The sequence below is a fragment of the Euleptes europaea genome, chromosome 1 (genome assembly GCF_029931775.1).
Source record: "Euleptes europaea isolate rEulEur1 chromosome 1, rEulEur1.hap1, whole genome shotgun sequence".
Taxonomy (NCBI): domain Eukaryota; kingdom Metazoa; phylum Chordata; class Lepidosauria; order Squamata; family Sphaerodactylidae; genus Euleptes; species Euleptes europaea.
Genome location: NC_079312.1, coordinates 58,851,713 through 58,865,069, shown reverse-complemented (window position 1 = coordinate 58,865,069; position 13,357 = coordinate 58,851,713). Strand labels below are relative to the sequence as shown.

Below are 13,357 nucleotides of genomic sequence, written 5' to 3'. Positions count from 1 at the left end.
TCAGAAGGTGGGCTCACCCAAAGCAGTGCCTCCAAGATGACCGTAGTGGTCAGGCAGGTTCCTAAGGGAGTAGGCAGTCCTTCAGGTATGTTGGTCCAAAACCGTATATGGTTTTGAAGGTCAGCATCAGCACCTTGAATTGTTCCCGGAAACAAATTGGGAGGCAGTGTAGATGGGACAAGATTAGAGTGATACTGTCCCTATGACCCACTCCAGTCAGCATCCTAGCTGTAGTATTCTGTGCGAATGGAAGTTTCCGAACACTTCTCAAGGGCAGCCCCACGTAGAGAGCATTGCAGTTATCGAATCTAGATATAACCAGGGGGTGCACCACAGTGGCCAGATCTTTTCTGCCCAGGAAAGGCTGAAGATGCTAACCAATTGAAGCTGGTAAAAAGCACTCCTGGCCACCACTGCCACCTGCTTGTCTAGCAGTAGGAGTGGATCCAAGAGCACCCCCAGGTTATGGACCTGTTCCTTCAAAGGGAGTGTGACACCATCCAAAAAAGGGTGACACCTTCAATATAAGAGAAGAGCTATTTAATCTGCCCTTAACATATTTCCAGAAAGGTTTTGTTGAGATAAAATGGTTTAGTTTTGCTTGGGCCTTTTCTACTTAGGCTTTTTATGCAGGGACATTTCCCTGTGGTCACTCCCTTCCTTTTGATTCCCGACCATTAGAGGTCGCTCTCCTTGCACATTTTGCCCATGTTTTCTGGATGCTGTTTTAGCCAGAATCTGGGAAATGTGGGCAAAATGCGCAGGAAGAGTGAGGTGACCTCTAATGGTCAGGAAGCCCTCACAGCAGTCAGCAGGGGTGACTGTGGGGAAACGTCCCTGCATAGAAGGCCTTAGTCTATTATTTCATACTTAAAATCCAGAGTATTTGGAGAGTAAGAACCCTACTTTCTCATCTCTCACATGTCCATTTGAGGATGGATGGAGGGGAAAGATCTAATCTTATGTCCTCCTCCAGTTTGAAGTGCCCATCCTGACTCAGTCTGAAACTTTCAATTCTGCAGTTTGCCGAGATGCCCCCAGCGATATAGCCTTTCTCATACATGCAACTCGAGACAGTGCTTACAATGCAGAGGCTGTGCGAAGCTTCCTCTCCAATACGATATCTGCACTGGGCCAGCTGGGCCCTAGCGCCACTCAGGTAACAAACGACTTGAGAGTGTTGCAACTGTGCCTATGAGCAAGTTTCATGGCCTGATTCAAATGGGTTGTGTGCGCAGCCACGTGTACTAGTGCGAGTCTCATTTTTTTATGATTGGTGGGCAGTGTAAGCAACTGGCATGCTAATTCCCTACCCTATAGGGAGGGTAGAATGCTTCAGTGAAAGTGACAGTTGAGGTTGACATTTGAATGATGGGAGTTTCTACCTGGCTATCTCTGAACACTGAGAGCTTCTTTCTGGGTATCTACAGTGGGTAGATGTTTGTGTGATCAAGGAAAATGTGTATCTGAAGAACTGGACCATCTCTACCCAGTAGTTCTGAGGGAAAAGCTGAATGGCTTGGGCCTGCATTTTACCTGAATCCCAGAGTACAGTTGGCTGCCAACGCTATAACCAGCTCAGGCTGAGACGTGTGTTAAAATATCTAAATATAGTTGGGTGTGGCTGAAAAGGTGTTTTTTTTAAACTGTTCCTTTTTATTTATTTCCTATCTAGGGTATACTTAATTGGATACTCATTGGGATTATCTTTGTCCTCGATTATTTGAAGATCTTTTTTAAAAAATCAAGGGCGTATACACAATATTATTTGCCTCTTCATGCAGCTTCTGTGCTGTTATGTTTCAAATGGCCACCTGTAGGGTTTCTTGCATGTGTGAATCAGACTTTTGTGCCCTGTAGAGTGGTGTGATGTGGGAAAACTAAATACACATGCCCTAGGTCATATATACAATTACAATATATCATATATCAGCACGTCATATTAGGATAGGTAGATGTACAAATCCATATATGACACCTCACTCCTGGTTTACCTCTGTTATCAGGATAGTGTCTTTTCTTCAGATCGCCATGTCTGCACTGTCCCTCAGATCTTCAGTGCTGTTTACTTGTGCTCTCTCTGTTTTCTTAGGTGGGTCTTGTAGTTTACAGCTACCGTAGCCTTCCCTTACTCCTGTTCAATCGCTCTGGTGATCTTGCCACAGTCCTGCAGCTGATACGCACACTGCGCTATGAGGAGCCTAGCGGCAATGCTATTGGTAAGGGGGCGTGAAGTTAGAGAATCCAAATTCCTTTGATGTAAGGGACGGGAGAGGGAGCCAGGTTTTATGTGTGTGAAAAAAAATCAACAGGGATGGAGAACGAGAGGGAAGGAGGGAGGGAGAGTCTTGTTCCCACTGAAATTATGTGGTCATGTACTGGCCAATCGGTTGCTGCCTTGAGGCCTGAAGGGAGTAGTGTGCCAGGCTACCAAGGCTGCTGCTGTAACAACTGTCTTAACGGCTTCTTCTGTGTGTGTCTTTTTGTATGAGTGCCTACCCATGCTGCTTTCTGTGCTTTGCAGGAGCTGCCATTAATTTTGCCAAGAGCTACGTTATGATCCCCAATGCAGGCCGTAGACCTGGTGTGCCGGGAGTACTGGTAATATTGGCAGATGGGCCATCAAGTGATGAAGCCATTGAGCAGGCCCAGGAGATCAAGGCAGCAGGTGAGATACAGGTCCTTGGAGTTTTGAGCAGGAAAACCTCTAATGCGAAGGGTTCTTGCTTTTTCTGTAAGGAGCGCAGTTCTTGGAGGGTGTGGAGAGAGCCTTCCTGAAGTGCTGCCTATGGAAGCCATGGTGACCTCCTTCAAGGTACCTCTCTGCTCATTTTATTGCTGTCTTGATTGATCAGGCTGTTTCTTACTGATTGGTGGTGTCACAATTGGGGGGTATATCCTTCAACTTGTGTTGGCTGACAGTGCTGAGGACCTGTGACATCCCTGGGTCCTTTGGAGAATGGTCACTCCTCTCTTTTCTCTGGCGCCCCAAGAAGTCAATTATAAACTGGAGCAGATGCAGGTCTAACTACTTCAGCTTTACCAGTGTGACTAACTGGACCCCAAAACAACCTGCTACTATGTATTGTGAACAGTAGAAACTTTTACTGGTGGGAATAACAGAAGCAGCTAAGAAGTCTTTCTGGTTTATTGAGTTGTGGCATGAAATCACTTAAGTAGAGTCTCCACCAAATCAGAGCACCATAGTTTATTTAATCTAGAGGCTGGATTTACTACTTAACATACACAGAAACATAAAATTACCACCAGAATAGTAAAATGTTTCTATCATAATACTTAGGTAAAATAACAGGTAGGCAGTCTATAGTTAACTTAAATTACAAGAGTCCCATCGCAAGGAGCAGTTGTTTCTGGGATTAGAAATCCAAATCCCTCTTTCTCTCTCTCTCTCCTTGGCACAGTGGTTGGCTGTATGCCTTGCCTTTGCTTGTATATGAAAGCTTAACTGCGAACTAGATCAAAGGCACAGCGTGTCTGGGTTAGCTGTAAACAGCAGTTATGAAGAAGCAGTAGCTACATGCCTACCCCATTAGGATGGAGGGGTAACTCTCACAAAGAACTACAGAAGATTATATTAAACTCAAGCATCTCAATACAGTATATTCTTACCACCCCATGACAGGACCAAAGAGGCATGGTAGCTACCTGTGTTCTTTTCCATGGAAACAACTATCCAAACTAGACATTATGACAGCAAATGAGAGATTCTAACCCAGGAAATAAGAAGTGGGCATTTACAGGGGGAGATCTGCAGATAGGAGAGAGGGGTGCTTAATCCTTTCTGTACCCATTGGTATTTCCTGGCAAATGCTACCCTGCCCAGGGCCATTCGCCCCTCTGCTGGGCTCAGTTCTGGTTTTGGAGCTGAGCTGGGGATGTAAATTAACATTGCCCCAGGGAGTTATTTGCAGGACAGAAGTGGAGGGCAGTAAAAACGAAGCTCTCCCTCCTTAGCCGCTTTCTCTGAAAATCCCTGTATTAGCGTTATAGACAACGGTTCCGGAACTTACCCAGAGCCGGTTTTGGAGTCCTGGGCAGGGGATGGGGGCGTTGGATTCGCCTCCTCACTCTCCCTGCCCCGGTTCTCGCCTCCTGGTTGGTCCGGGGGAGCTGTTCGAATCCCGGCCAATCAGGAGGCGTCTGTAGGCTCAAACGGGCCTATTAGAGCAGGGCGGGGCTGCCCGGGCCGGATGGCAGTTGCAGAGCAGGAGGAGAGGTTTTCGCTCTGGCCTCCTGCTTCCCCCCGCCCGAGGCTCATTCTGTCTCCAGCTTTATAGTGTTATAGTGGAAATACAGTATTGGGAGCCTCAATACCTAGTTTGGCCCAAATAGTGCATCCACATGGATGCTTTTTCTCCACTTAAGAATCAAATATAGTTGTTCAGCTCATCAGGTCCCGCCAGCAAGGCATTTGTCAGTTATTGAGTGTTTACTTGTCTTAGTTGCCTGCACTGTGAAATAGTAAGGCCCAAACAGGCCACAGATTGCTCCTAAGCCAAGGTGGTGTTGCACCTGGAAAAGTTATCCAGGAAAGACTCCAATCAAAAGATAACGCTGGAGATCAGCTGCAGTTTTCAGCTCACTGTTTAATAGTACTAAGTCTTAAACAGCAAACACGAAAGTCAGACTACAGACAGAATCACATCAAGAGTCACATAATTAATCCCCTACAACAGTCAGACTGCAAAAATAAATCAATCCTTTTGTTCTACAAGCAGCAAGCTTTATACTTTTTCTGGCAATAAAAGATACTTTTCAGAATCAGACCATGAGCATCACTTTTTGGCTACTGAAGTAAACAAGCGTTTCTGCCTTAAACCAGTTCTCCTAGCTGTAACATGAATGTTCCCTTTGCCTAACTCTGAGCTAACTGTACAGAGAAGACGCTGTGTTTCTCGAAGTTGCAACATTGTGGAATGTAGTGCTTTATGCAGACTTTGCATAGAGAGAGAGAGAGAGAGAGAGAGAGAGAGACAGAGGGATAGAGGGAAGAGGGGGGGTGACCCGTTAAGAGGGATTTTCTGCACCTGTTCATATACACAGTCAGTTAGTTGTGCCACAGGTAAAACACCTTTATCGTGGGCTCTTCAGTGGAATTCCTGCAGAAGGATTCTCCCACACCATATCAAACCAGCTTTTGCAAGGAATTTCTGTTGAACATTAAAGCACCAACCCCTGAGGACAGAAGGGAACTCTCATGTAGCTGGCATTAAGTCCAGCTAAAGTCTTGAGGAGATGGTGTGCACAGCTAATGGAGCAGTCTGTCTTTTTCTACTTTCTTGGGAAACTGAAGAAATTCTTATGGATGTAGGGTGGCTTGGTTTGATGAGTGATCCTGGCTGAAGCTTTCCTTTGCAAGAGGCAGCTGGGTCGGCAGGGCTTTGAGTCCTTTTTCCTCAACCCCTTTGACGTCATCTGTGTGCTTGTCAGGGATTCACATACTGGCAGTGGGCATGGATGGGGCTGATCGTGAACAGCTGCGCCGCCTGGTAACCAATGAAGACGCACACCACCTTTTCTTTGTGAGGGACTCGAGCAGCCTGTCGGAGTTGGAGGAGGCGCTTGCCAGTGCCCTCTGCAGAGCACCTATCACAGATGGGGTAAGGCAGAGACCGGTGCTACCACTTACCTGCCCCCTGAGATTGCTGATGGGATGCAAGTGTGTGGTAAAATTCGCCTGGCAGAACATATCAGATGAGTACCTTACCAGATGGTTACTTAAGCAGTGCATGGTTGCTGTTATTTATCCAAAGCCTAATATTCAAACAGCAGCATTATACAACTACTTTAATCCTGATTTTTTTTGTCTCCATCTCTCTCTCAGTCTAGACCAGAGCCTTGTGTAGTAAGCTGTCCCAAGGTGAGTCTCTGAATGCTACAGTTGACTAGAATAAATAGGTTTTCTAATGAACTAACATTCTTTCCTCAGGCAAAATAAATAAATAAATAAATAGAGAAAGTATGCAGTGTTGAGGAGTAGGAATTAAGCATGTTTTTGTGTAATATGGAAAATGGCAGATATAAATCTAAAAGATATAAAGAAGCTTAATTCCTGGACGTTTTGCTGGAAACCTGTTTTGAACTTGCAGTTCAGGCACTGAAAATGACCCTCAGCTTTCTGACTCTGTAAGTTCCAGTTGGGGCCAAAAGAAGATGTAAGGAGAGTTGTGAGAGAATTGATCCTACTTTGCCAAGTTGTAAGTGCTTTCCTACCTTAAGAAGGTGCTCTAAAACCTGCAGGCTGTCAAAAGGATATTCAAGTAGGTTTTGTTTCCCTTGGAATAAATGGACAGTTGAAGTTTCATTCTGAGCCAGAGCCATTCCCAGCAGCAATAGCATGCTACCCCAGCCTATTATACAGTATCCTGGGGACATGTCCAGAAGATGATAGGGAGGGCCTTTGGAAGGCCTTGGTAGGAATGGAAAATGTTCTGCATTTGGCTCAGCACTGTCTTCTGATGCAGCAAATCCCAAAGCTGCTATGACTGATTGACTTCCCAGAGGTAACCAGGAGGAAAAGGATTCTTGAGATAACTCTGACAATCAGCAAATCAGACTCTCAAATGGGTTTTTGTTTCTCTTTTCTTGCAGGGTGATAAGGGGGAGCCTGGTGAGATTGTGAGTATCTGAGTTATGTCTGGGAAGGGAATCTCATATGGAACTCCTTGAAAGGCCAAAGTGGAAGTGACAAAACGTTCATTAATTTCTCTGATCATTTCTGCAGGGGCGGAATGGACGCATGGGACTTCCTGGCCCCCCTGGAGAACCGGTAATGTTTGCTGTTCTTTGTCGGCCTCTGAATTGTATCAATTATGATGAAGCTGATACTATCCTTTAGGGTTGGGCTAGTTGGACTAGAACCCTCTTCCATCTAATGTGCTTTTAGTCCCTAGGGTAGCATCTTTATCTTGGTTTCAAGCAAGTAGTTGTTCTCTTCACCATTCTTTATAGGAAGGAGATTTGTTAAGCTGAGTTTCAGTGATTTATTAGCTTAATTTGTCCCAGCTCACTTATGGACTATCATGGCTGTCCTTTTACTCGACAGAGTGTGAGTGTTACAGGAGTTGAGTAGCTGCAGATGTTAACACTATATTTTGATAACTAGATTGCCTTTGCAAATCATAACTACCTTCCGAAACACCTCTGAGCTGCTCAGTTTCTCAGGATTATTTCCAACTAAGTTGCCGTTAACCACACCACATAAGAATTAATGGCTTGGGTGTCTCTTTCAAAGATGGGATTCTTCCAGGTGGCACTGTTTTCCAAGGGCATTTTCAAATTTACTTTACTGCTGTCCCAGATAGGATTTTGAGTCCCAATTAATGCTATTGCAGGACAAACCAAAACAGTCCCTAATGAGATTGGGCAATTTCATCCCAAATGAATATTATTGACATGAAGTACCTGAACTTCATGTCAATACTTCACTTTTTTTCAGAAATCGGATCTCTGTAGATTTGAGAATCCAATGTAACACCCATTCTCCACTCCTCTGATATAGAACTGGCCATGAAACATCCTTTTGCTGTTTAGTTGTAAACTAGATCATTACTGTGAGGGTCTTGGCTGTCCAAGGGTCTTGGCTGTCCAAAACTATTTCCCAAGATGAAGCAAGTCATGTAAGCCACAAGAATTTGACACATAGATGGTTGTCAAAGTAGCCTGACAAGGAGTTCTCCTGGGAAAGCTGTGGAAAATGTATCTACACTAGATGGCCAGTTTCATCTGACACCTCTGTTGTGTGCTGCTCAGAAGTTCTTTGCCGCCTACTTTTGCACCATGCTTCTAATACTTCACATGAGCCCAGAAGTGCTGAATACAAGAACAGTGTGATCCTGGAGAAATACTTCATTGTTTTGATCCTTTTTAGAGGGATCATTTGTATAAGCCCCCACATTTGTGTTTGGCTGTCTGTCTTTTGGGGAAACTGGCAGTGCACTCATGCATACGTTTACAATGTGGAATGATAGAGGGGAATTATGCTAGACGATGTTTTCAGGTGCACCAGGGGTGGGGGCATGCATCTGACAAAGACCAGACATTCCATGGATTGTAACTACCTAGTTGGTAATTTTTATTTTACTAGATGTAATTTTTACTAGATGGTAGATGGTATTTTTACTAGATGGTAATTTTTATTTTACTAGATGTACCTACAGCCTGTCTTATAGCTACCCTGCGTTTGTGCCTTGTAGAAATAAAGTTTTGTAACTAAAGCATCTGCACACTTCCTTACTCATTTGCCTGGCCGCACAGCACACTAAAGAAATACATTTCCCCGTGCTGTTGACCTCGGGCAACACCACCAGAGGGGTGGGGGACTGATTCTCACCTGGTGTAGTGGCAAGGTATTAGAAAAGGAGGAGCAATTAACAACTTTCTGTGCCAGCTTCCTGAATGGGCTGGAAGCTGTGTGCTAGGGAGAAAGTACCCCTTGCACTTACAGGGCGGTAAGGCAGCCCACCACAAACCTCCCTCTGAATGCCAGTGACTGGCTGATGAGGAAATGTTAAGAGTTCTTGTGAGATAAGCAGTAACAAATTATAACAGCCAAAGTATATCCGTGCCAACAAAGTTTCAGTTCTTTGTGAAAAAGTTTGCTAAACTAATATGATGCCTCATTAATCTGATCAGAAGGAGAATGAAATGATGCCTCTTGAAGTGATGTATTGGATGCTAATCATTTATTTGCTCCTTAAAGTTTCTCATTGCTGTTAATTACCCTTCTATCTGTTTGCAGAAGGTTGCATCAGCCAATGGGTATATGTACATAAAGAATATAGAAAGGCTGATCTGCCTTTGGGATTAGTGCAGTTGATCTTGAGATCCAGAAACAAAACAAAATAATTCTTCTATTTTTTTTCCAGGGACGCAGTGGAATCCCAGGCTCTCCAGGTCCAGTGGGACCCCGGGGCCCACCAGGTGATATCATTGAAAGGCCAGGTGTGAAGGGAGACAGGGTGGGTATCTCCAGCATCTCATGCAAGGTTATTTACTGAGGACAGAACAGAGCACTGAATTTCCTGGAGCTTCACTGCAAGTGCAGAAGCCAGTCTTCTTTTCCCATAGGACTCTATTCTAGTTTACACCACAGATTAGAGAATCACTTTACCTTCCTTGGGAGCTAAGCTCTACAATGCTGCTACTGATTGAGATCCTGTTTCTGAAAAATGAAGGCATCCTGTGAACTTTCTGCTTCCCTCTATAATGTGTGGCTTAGCTCTCTTGCTTGAGATGAGACACCATCTGTTCTATAGGTGTTCTTCTGCAGAGATTCTGTTTGTGGCAACTAGTGTGCTTTGGATTTCATTGGTTGGTCTTTGGATAATGAGTGGCAGGTTTTCCCTTTTCATTCAAGAGTAAATTAGATAATCCTCTCTACCTTCCTAAATTTGTTCTTGTAAAATGGCAATCCTAAATTTACCTTCTTGAAGTCTCCGGAGTTTCATTGTGAGTAACTGTGATTAGGATGAGACTATAACACTTTACTGAGGCTTTTTTGTGTGTGTGTTGAAGTGCCGTCTAGTCATTTCTGACTTATGGCAACCCTATGAACTGCCTCCTAAATAGCCTTGCTAAGGTCTTGGAGACTGAGGGCTTCCTTGATGGAGTCCATCTCATGTTGGGTCTTCCTCTTTTCCTGCTGCCTTCAACTTTTCAAAGTTTCATTAGCAGAGCAATATTTTGGATTGTGGTTATTACTCATGGCTGCCTGCCCTTTTTCCTGCAAATCCTTTCAATGTCTTTCTCTGAAAGGAGGAACTAAGAATGAGTTTTTTTCTCCTTGTGGAGGATTTATTTTATTGACTTTATTTAGAAAATTTGCATACTGCCTCTTCAGGTTTGTTTCAGGTTGCCCACAGCTAAAACAACAAACAAAACCAAAAAGAGAGTCAATAGAAACAAATTGTGACAATAAAAACAAGTCAATAACAATTTAGGTGACTCAAGCATATAATGCTTGAACCTAGTTCAAATTCAAGTGGTTAACTTGAGTGTGGGCTTTACCATTTGATGCCCCTCCATAGAAAAATATTCCCAACTAGATATCAGAGTGAGCAGGTTGAAGCTCAGTCTTCTCTCTGATATACTAATTTTCTATATGCAGACATTTTTTAAAGAAAAAAAATTCAGTCAGGGAGGAGCTTAGACATAGAATTCACCTCATCAACATAGCCTAGAGCTATGTGCTGTACATAGAGCTGCCCTTGAGAAGTATTTGGAAACTTCAGTTGATGCAGAATGTTGCTGCTAGGATGTTGACTGAATCATAGACTCATAGAGTTGGAAGGGGCCATACAGGCCATCTAGCTCAGCCCCCTGCTTAATGAAGGATCAGCCTAGATCATCCCTGTCGAGCGTTTGTCCAGCCACTGCTTGACTGGAGTGTGTAATAGGAAGCATATAACTACATTCTTGGCCCAGTTTGTTTCCGGGCACAATTCAGGGTGCTGGTGTTGACCTTTAAAGCCCTATGTGGTTTGGGACCAGCATACCTGAAGGGACCACCTACTTCCTTATGAATCTGCCTGACCCACTACAGACATCTTCGGAGGCCCTGCTTCGGATGCTCCTGCCTTCTGAAATTAGGTGGGTGGTAACCCAGAAGAGTGTCTTCTCAGTCATGGCACCAAAACTCTGGAATTCTCTCCCCCCCATGGAGATTTGTCTGTCCCTTTCTGTTGCCATCTTCATCCAGCTGGTAAAGTCTTTTTTTTTTCATCTGTGATTCCTCCTTCCTGACCAGAGACCTCTCCTTCCTGAGCAATGTTTTAATTGTTGCTTTTATGTCTTTATATGTATTTTAGCTCTGTTTTTAATTGTTTTAATGATGAGTGTGTGTGTGTATTTTTGTTGGTTTTAATGGTTTTAAAATGTGATTGTATTGTGCATGTTTTAATTTGTTAGCTCCCTTGGTGGCCCTTGTGAGGGCATAAAGGGGGAGATATAAATTTTGTAAAACAAATAAAAATAAATAGTATAGAGGTCTCAAATCAGATCAGTACATTGCCATGGAAGAACTTTCTGTTCTTAAATTATCTACAGCAGATGTTCATCTTACCTCTTCTAAAATAAACAAAAGATCCCTAAGCTTTCCAGGATAACATGTCTCCTTGACTAACTGGCCTTGTAACTAGGAATTTTAGCTAATATCAGTGCTCTACCTGCAATTAGAATTGATTGCTCTGTTTTTGCTTTCCCAATTGATCTTAAAATCAGTTATTTTCTTCCTTATGGTGGGCATTTCAAGGTATCAAAATCACTGCTGTCTTTTCCTTAATCCTTTATTATGTGCTGTGTATTCCAAGCCAGTTATCTTTCTCCAAATCCTCTCCAGCTTGGCACTCCCACAGTGATATTCAGAGAGCCAGCGTGGTATAGTGGTTAAGTGCTGTGGTTTGGAGCAGTGGAGTCAAATCTGGAGAGCCAGGTTTGATTCCCCACTCCTCCACATGAGCGGCAGAGGCTAATCAGGTGAACTGTATTTATTTCCCCACTCCTACATATGAAGACAGCTGGGTGACCTTGGGCTAGTCACACTCTCTCAGCCTCACCTACCTCACAGGGTGTCTGTTGTGGGGAAGGGCAGGGAAAGTGATTGTAAGCTGGTTTGGTTCTTCCCTAAGTGGTAGAGAAAGTCGGCATATAAAAACCAACTCTTCTTCTTTTTCTTCTTGACTTCTTGCTAAATCCAAATTGAGGTCTAAGTCATTCATACATATATATCACATGATCTGTCATCAGTTCTGCTTTCTTACCACTTGATGACTCTCAGCCAAATTTGTGAGTTTACATTCTCTTTCTCTATATGTATTGATAGGTGTGTGTGTGTGAGAGAGAGAGAGAGAGAGAGAGAGAGAGAGAAGAGAGAGAGTTCACCCTGGGTAACATGGGTAATATAAAAATATTAGCTGTGCCAGATAAAATATGGTGATTTATTTACCTATGCAATGTGTTATTTGATGATTGATAGTATATGAGTGGTGAACATGCATGTGTGAACCAGTCCTGAAAGAACCTTTTTTGATCTGTGTTCTGTTGCACTACCCTATGCTTGGTTTTGACCTTAATGTGTGCGTTCATGTGCGGATCCACACATTTTTAAATTCTGGTATGTGAAACCCAGGAGATGTATGGTTGTATCTTCACAAATACACATGTGCTTGATGTCTCTTATTCTTCCAGGGATCTCCAGGAACAGATGGCATACCAGGGAGTTCTGGCCGTCCTGGTAACCCTGGTTCTCCTGGTCAACCAGTAAGTAGCATTTTTTTCCTTCTCATCTTGTAATCAATGACTGCATGCAGTGGCATTCCCATTTCCCATGGTGCTTTGCTATCCATAGAGTTAATCCATCAATGTAAATCCAGACTAAAAGGGTCCATCCTTAGCTAAGACATGTACCTCCATGTTGCTGTGTCCACTAAGTTCTTACAAAGTCTTACAAAGAAGTGGCTAAGGCTACCCTACTTTGACAGCTAACATGCATATTATGCGTCCTTATGCTTTGGCCACCCCCTGTTCCTCAGCATTATGGGAGAAAGCCTGTTAATTGTTGTGTTGTTTTCCCAGGGCGGCCCTGGCCTTCCTGGTCTCAAGGGAAACCCTGTAAGTAAAGAGTTTGATTTTCATTGATCCCCAGTTGCCAACTAGGCAGCCACTTACTCATCCTTTCCTTTGTCTACCAGGGGGATCGTGGCCTAATTGGTCCCATTGGGCCAAAGGGAGAGAAAGGTGAGCAGGTAAGTGGGTAAATACCCTGCTTAGTTCAAGTAAGACTTGAGTAATACTAACAATGATAGTAATTAAAAGCCATTTGAAGTATTAGTAGTACTTCTGTGGGAGATCCATCCAAGAGCTAAAGTAGTTCTGCCTACAGGAGGAGCCGATTATAGTATCTGTGAAGATTCTACTTTGTCTCATCCCTAATTCCTCCAAGCAGTTATTCAAGAAACATTGCCAGTCCTATATTGCTGCAGTCATCCAGTGTACTGAGAACATGAGCTAAACAATAGATAGATGAAATAGTCTGAGACAATTTTCCAGAAACATGCTGAGTTATGAAGTGAAAAGTTGGTAAACAGGTTTTTTACCATAATTTGAATTTGCTGAATCCACGTCTTCTGGTCACTAAGCTGAATTCTCACCCGAAGACCTCAAGTGGATTGAGTTGTCCTATGGAAGTTGGGAGTTATGTTTTCCAGACACTTGGGAAGAGATAAGTTAATTGGAGATTAAATATTATTTGAAACCCAGGGTTGCAGTTAGGGTGAAAAAGGCATCTGACCTCAAATAAAAGCTAATCTGCTCCAGATTGGGACCAGTGTCTATTTAC

General features: G+C 43.5%; 1 protein-coding gene across 1 annotated transcript in view; it reads left to right on the top strand.

The window, feature by feature from the left end:
• COL7A1 (collagen type VII alpha 1 chain) overlaps positions 1-13,357 on the top strand; it is a 102,021-nt gene that overhangs the window by 33,987 nt on the left and 54,677 nt on the right. The window contains exons 24-34 of the mRNA XM_056861735.1: positions 1,023-1,159; positions 2,093-2,219; positions 2,525-2,668; positions 5,452-5,621; positions 5,846-5,881; positions 6,613-6,639; positions 6,746-6,790; positions 8,889-8,981; positions 12,208-12,279; positions 12,595-12,630; positions 12,711-12,764. Of these exons, the coding sequence (XP_056717713.1) occupies positions 1,023-1,159; positions 2,093-2,219; positions 2,525-2,668; positions 5,452-5,621; positions 5,846-5,881; positions 6,613-6,639; positions 6,746-6,790; positions 8,889-8,981; positions 12,208-12,279; positions 12,595-12,630; positions 12,711-12,764 (941 nt within the window). The remainder of the gene's footprint in view (positions 1-1,022; positions 1,160-2,092; positions 2,220-2,524; positions 2,669-5,451; positions 5,622-5,845; positions 5,882-6,612; positions 6,640-6,745; positions 6,791-8,888; positions 8,982-12,207; positions 12,280-12,594; positions 12,631-12,710; positions 12,765-13,357) is intronic.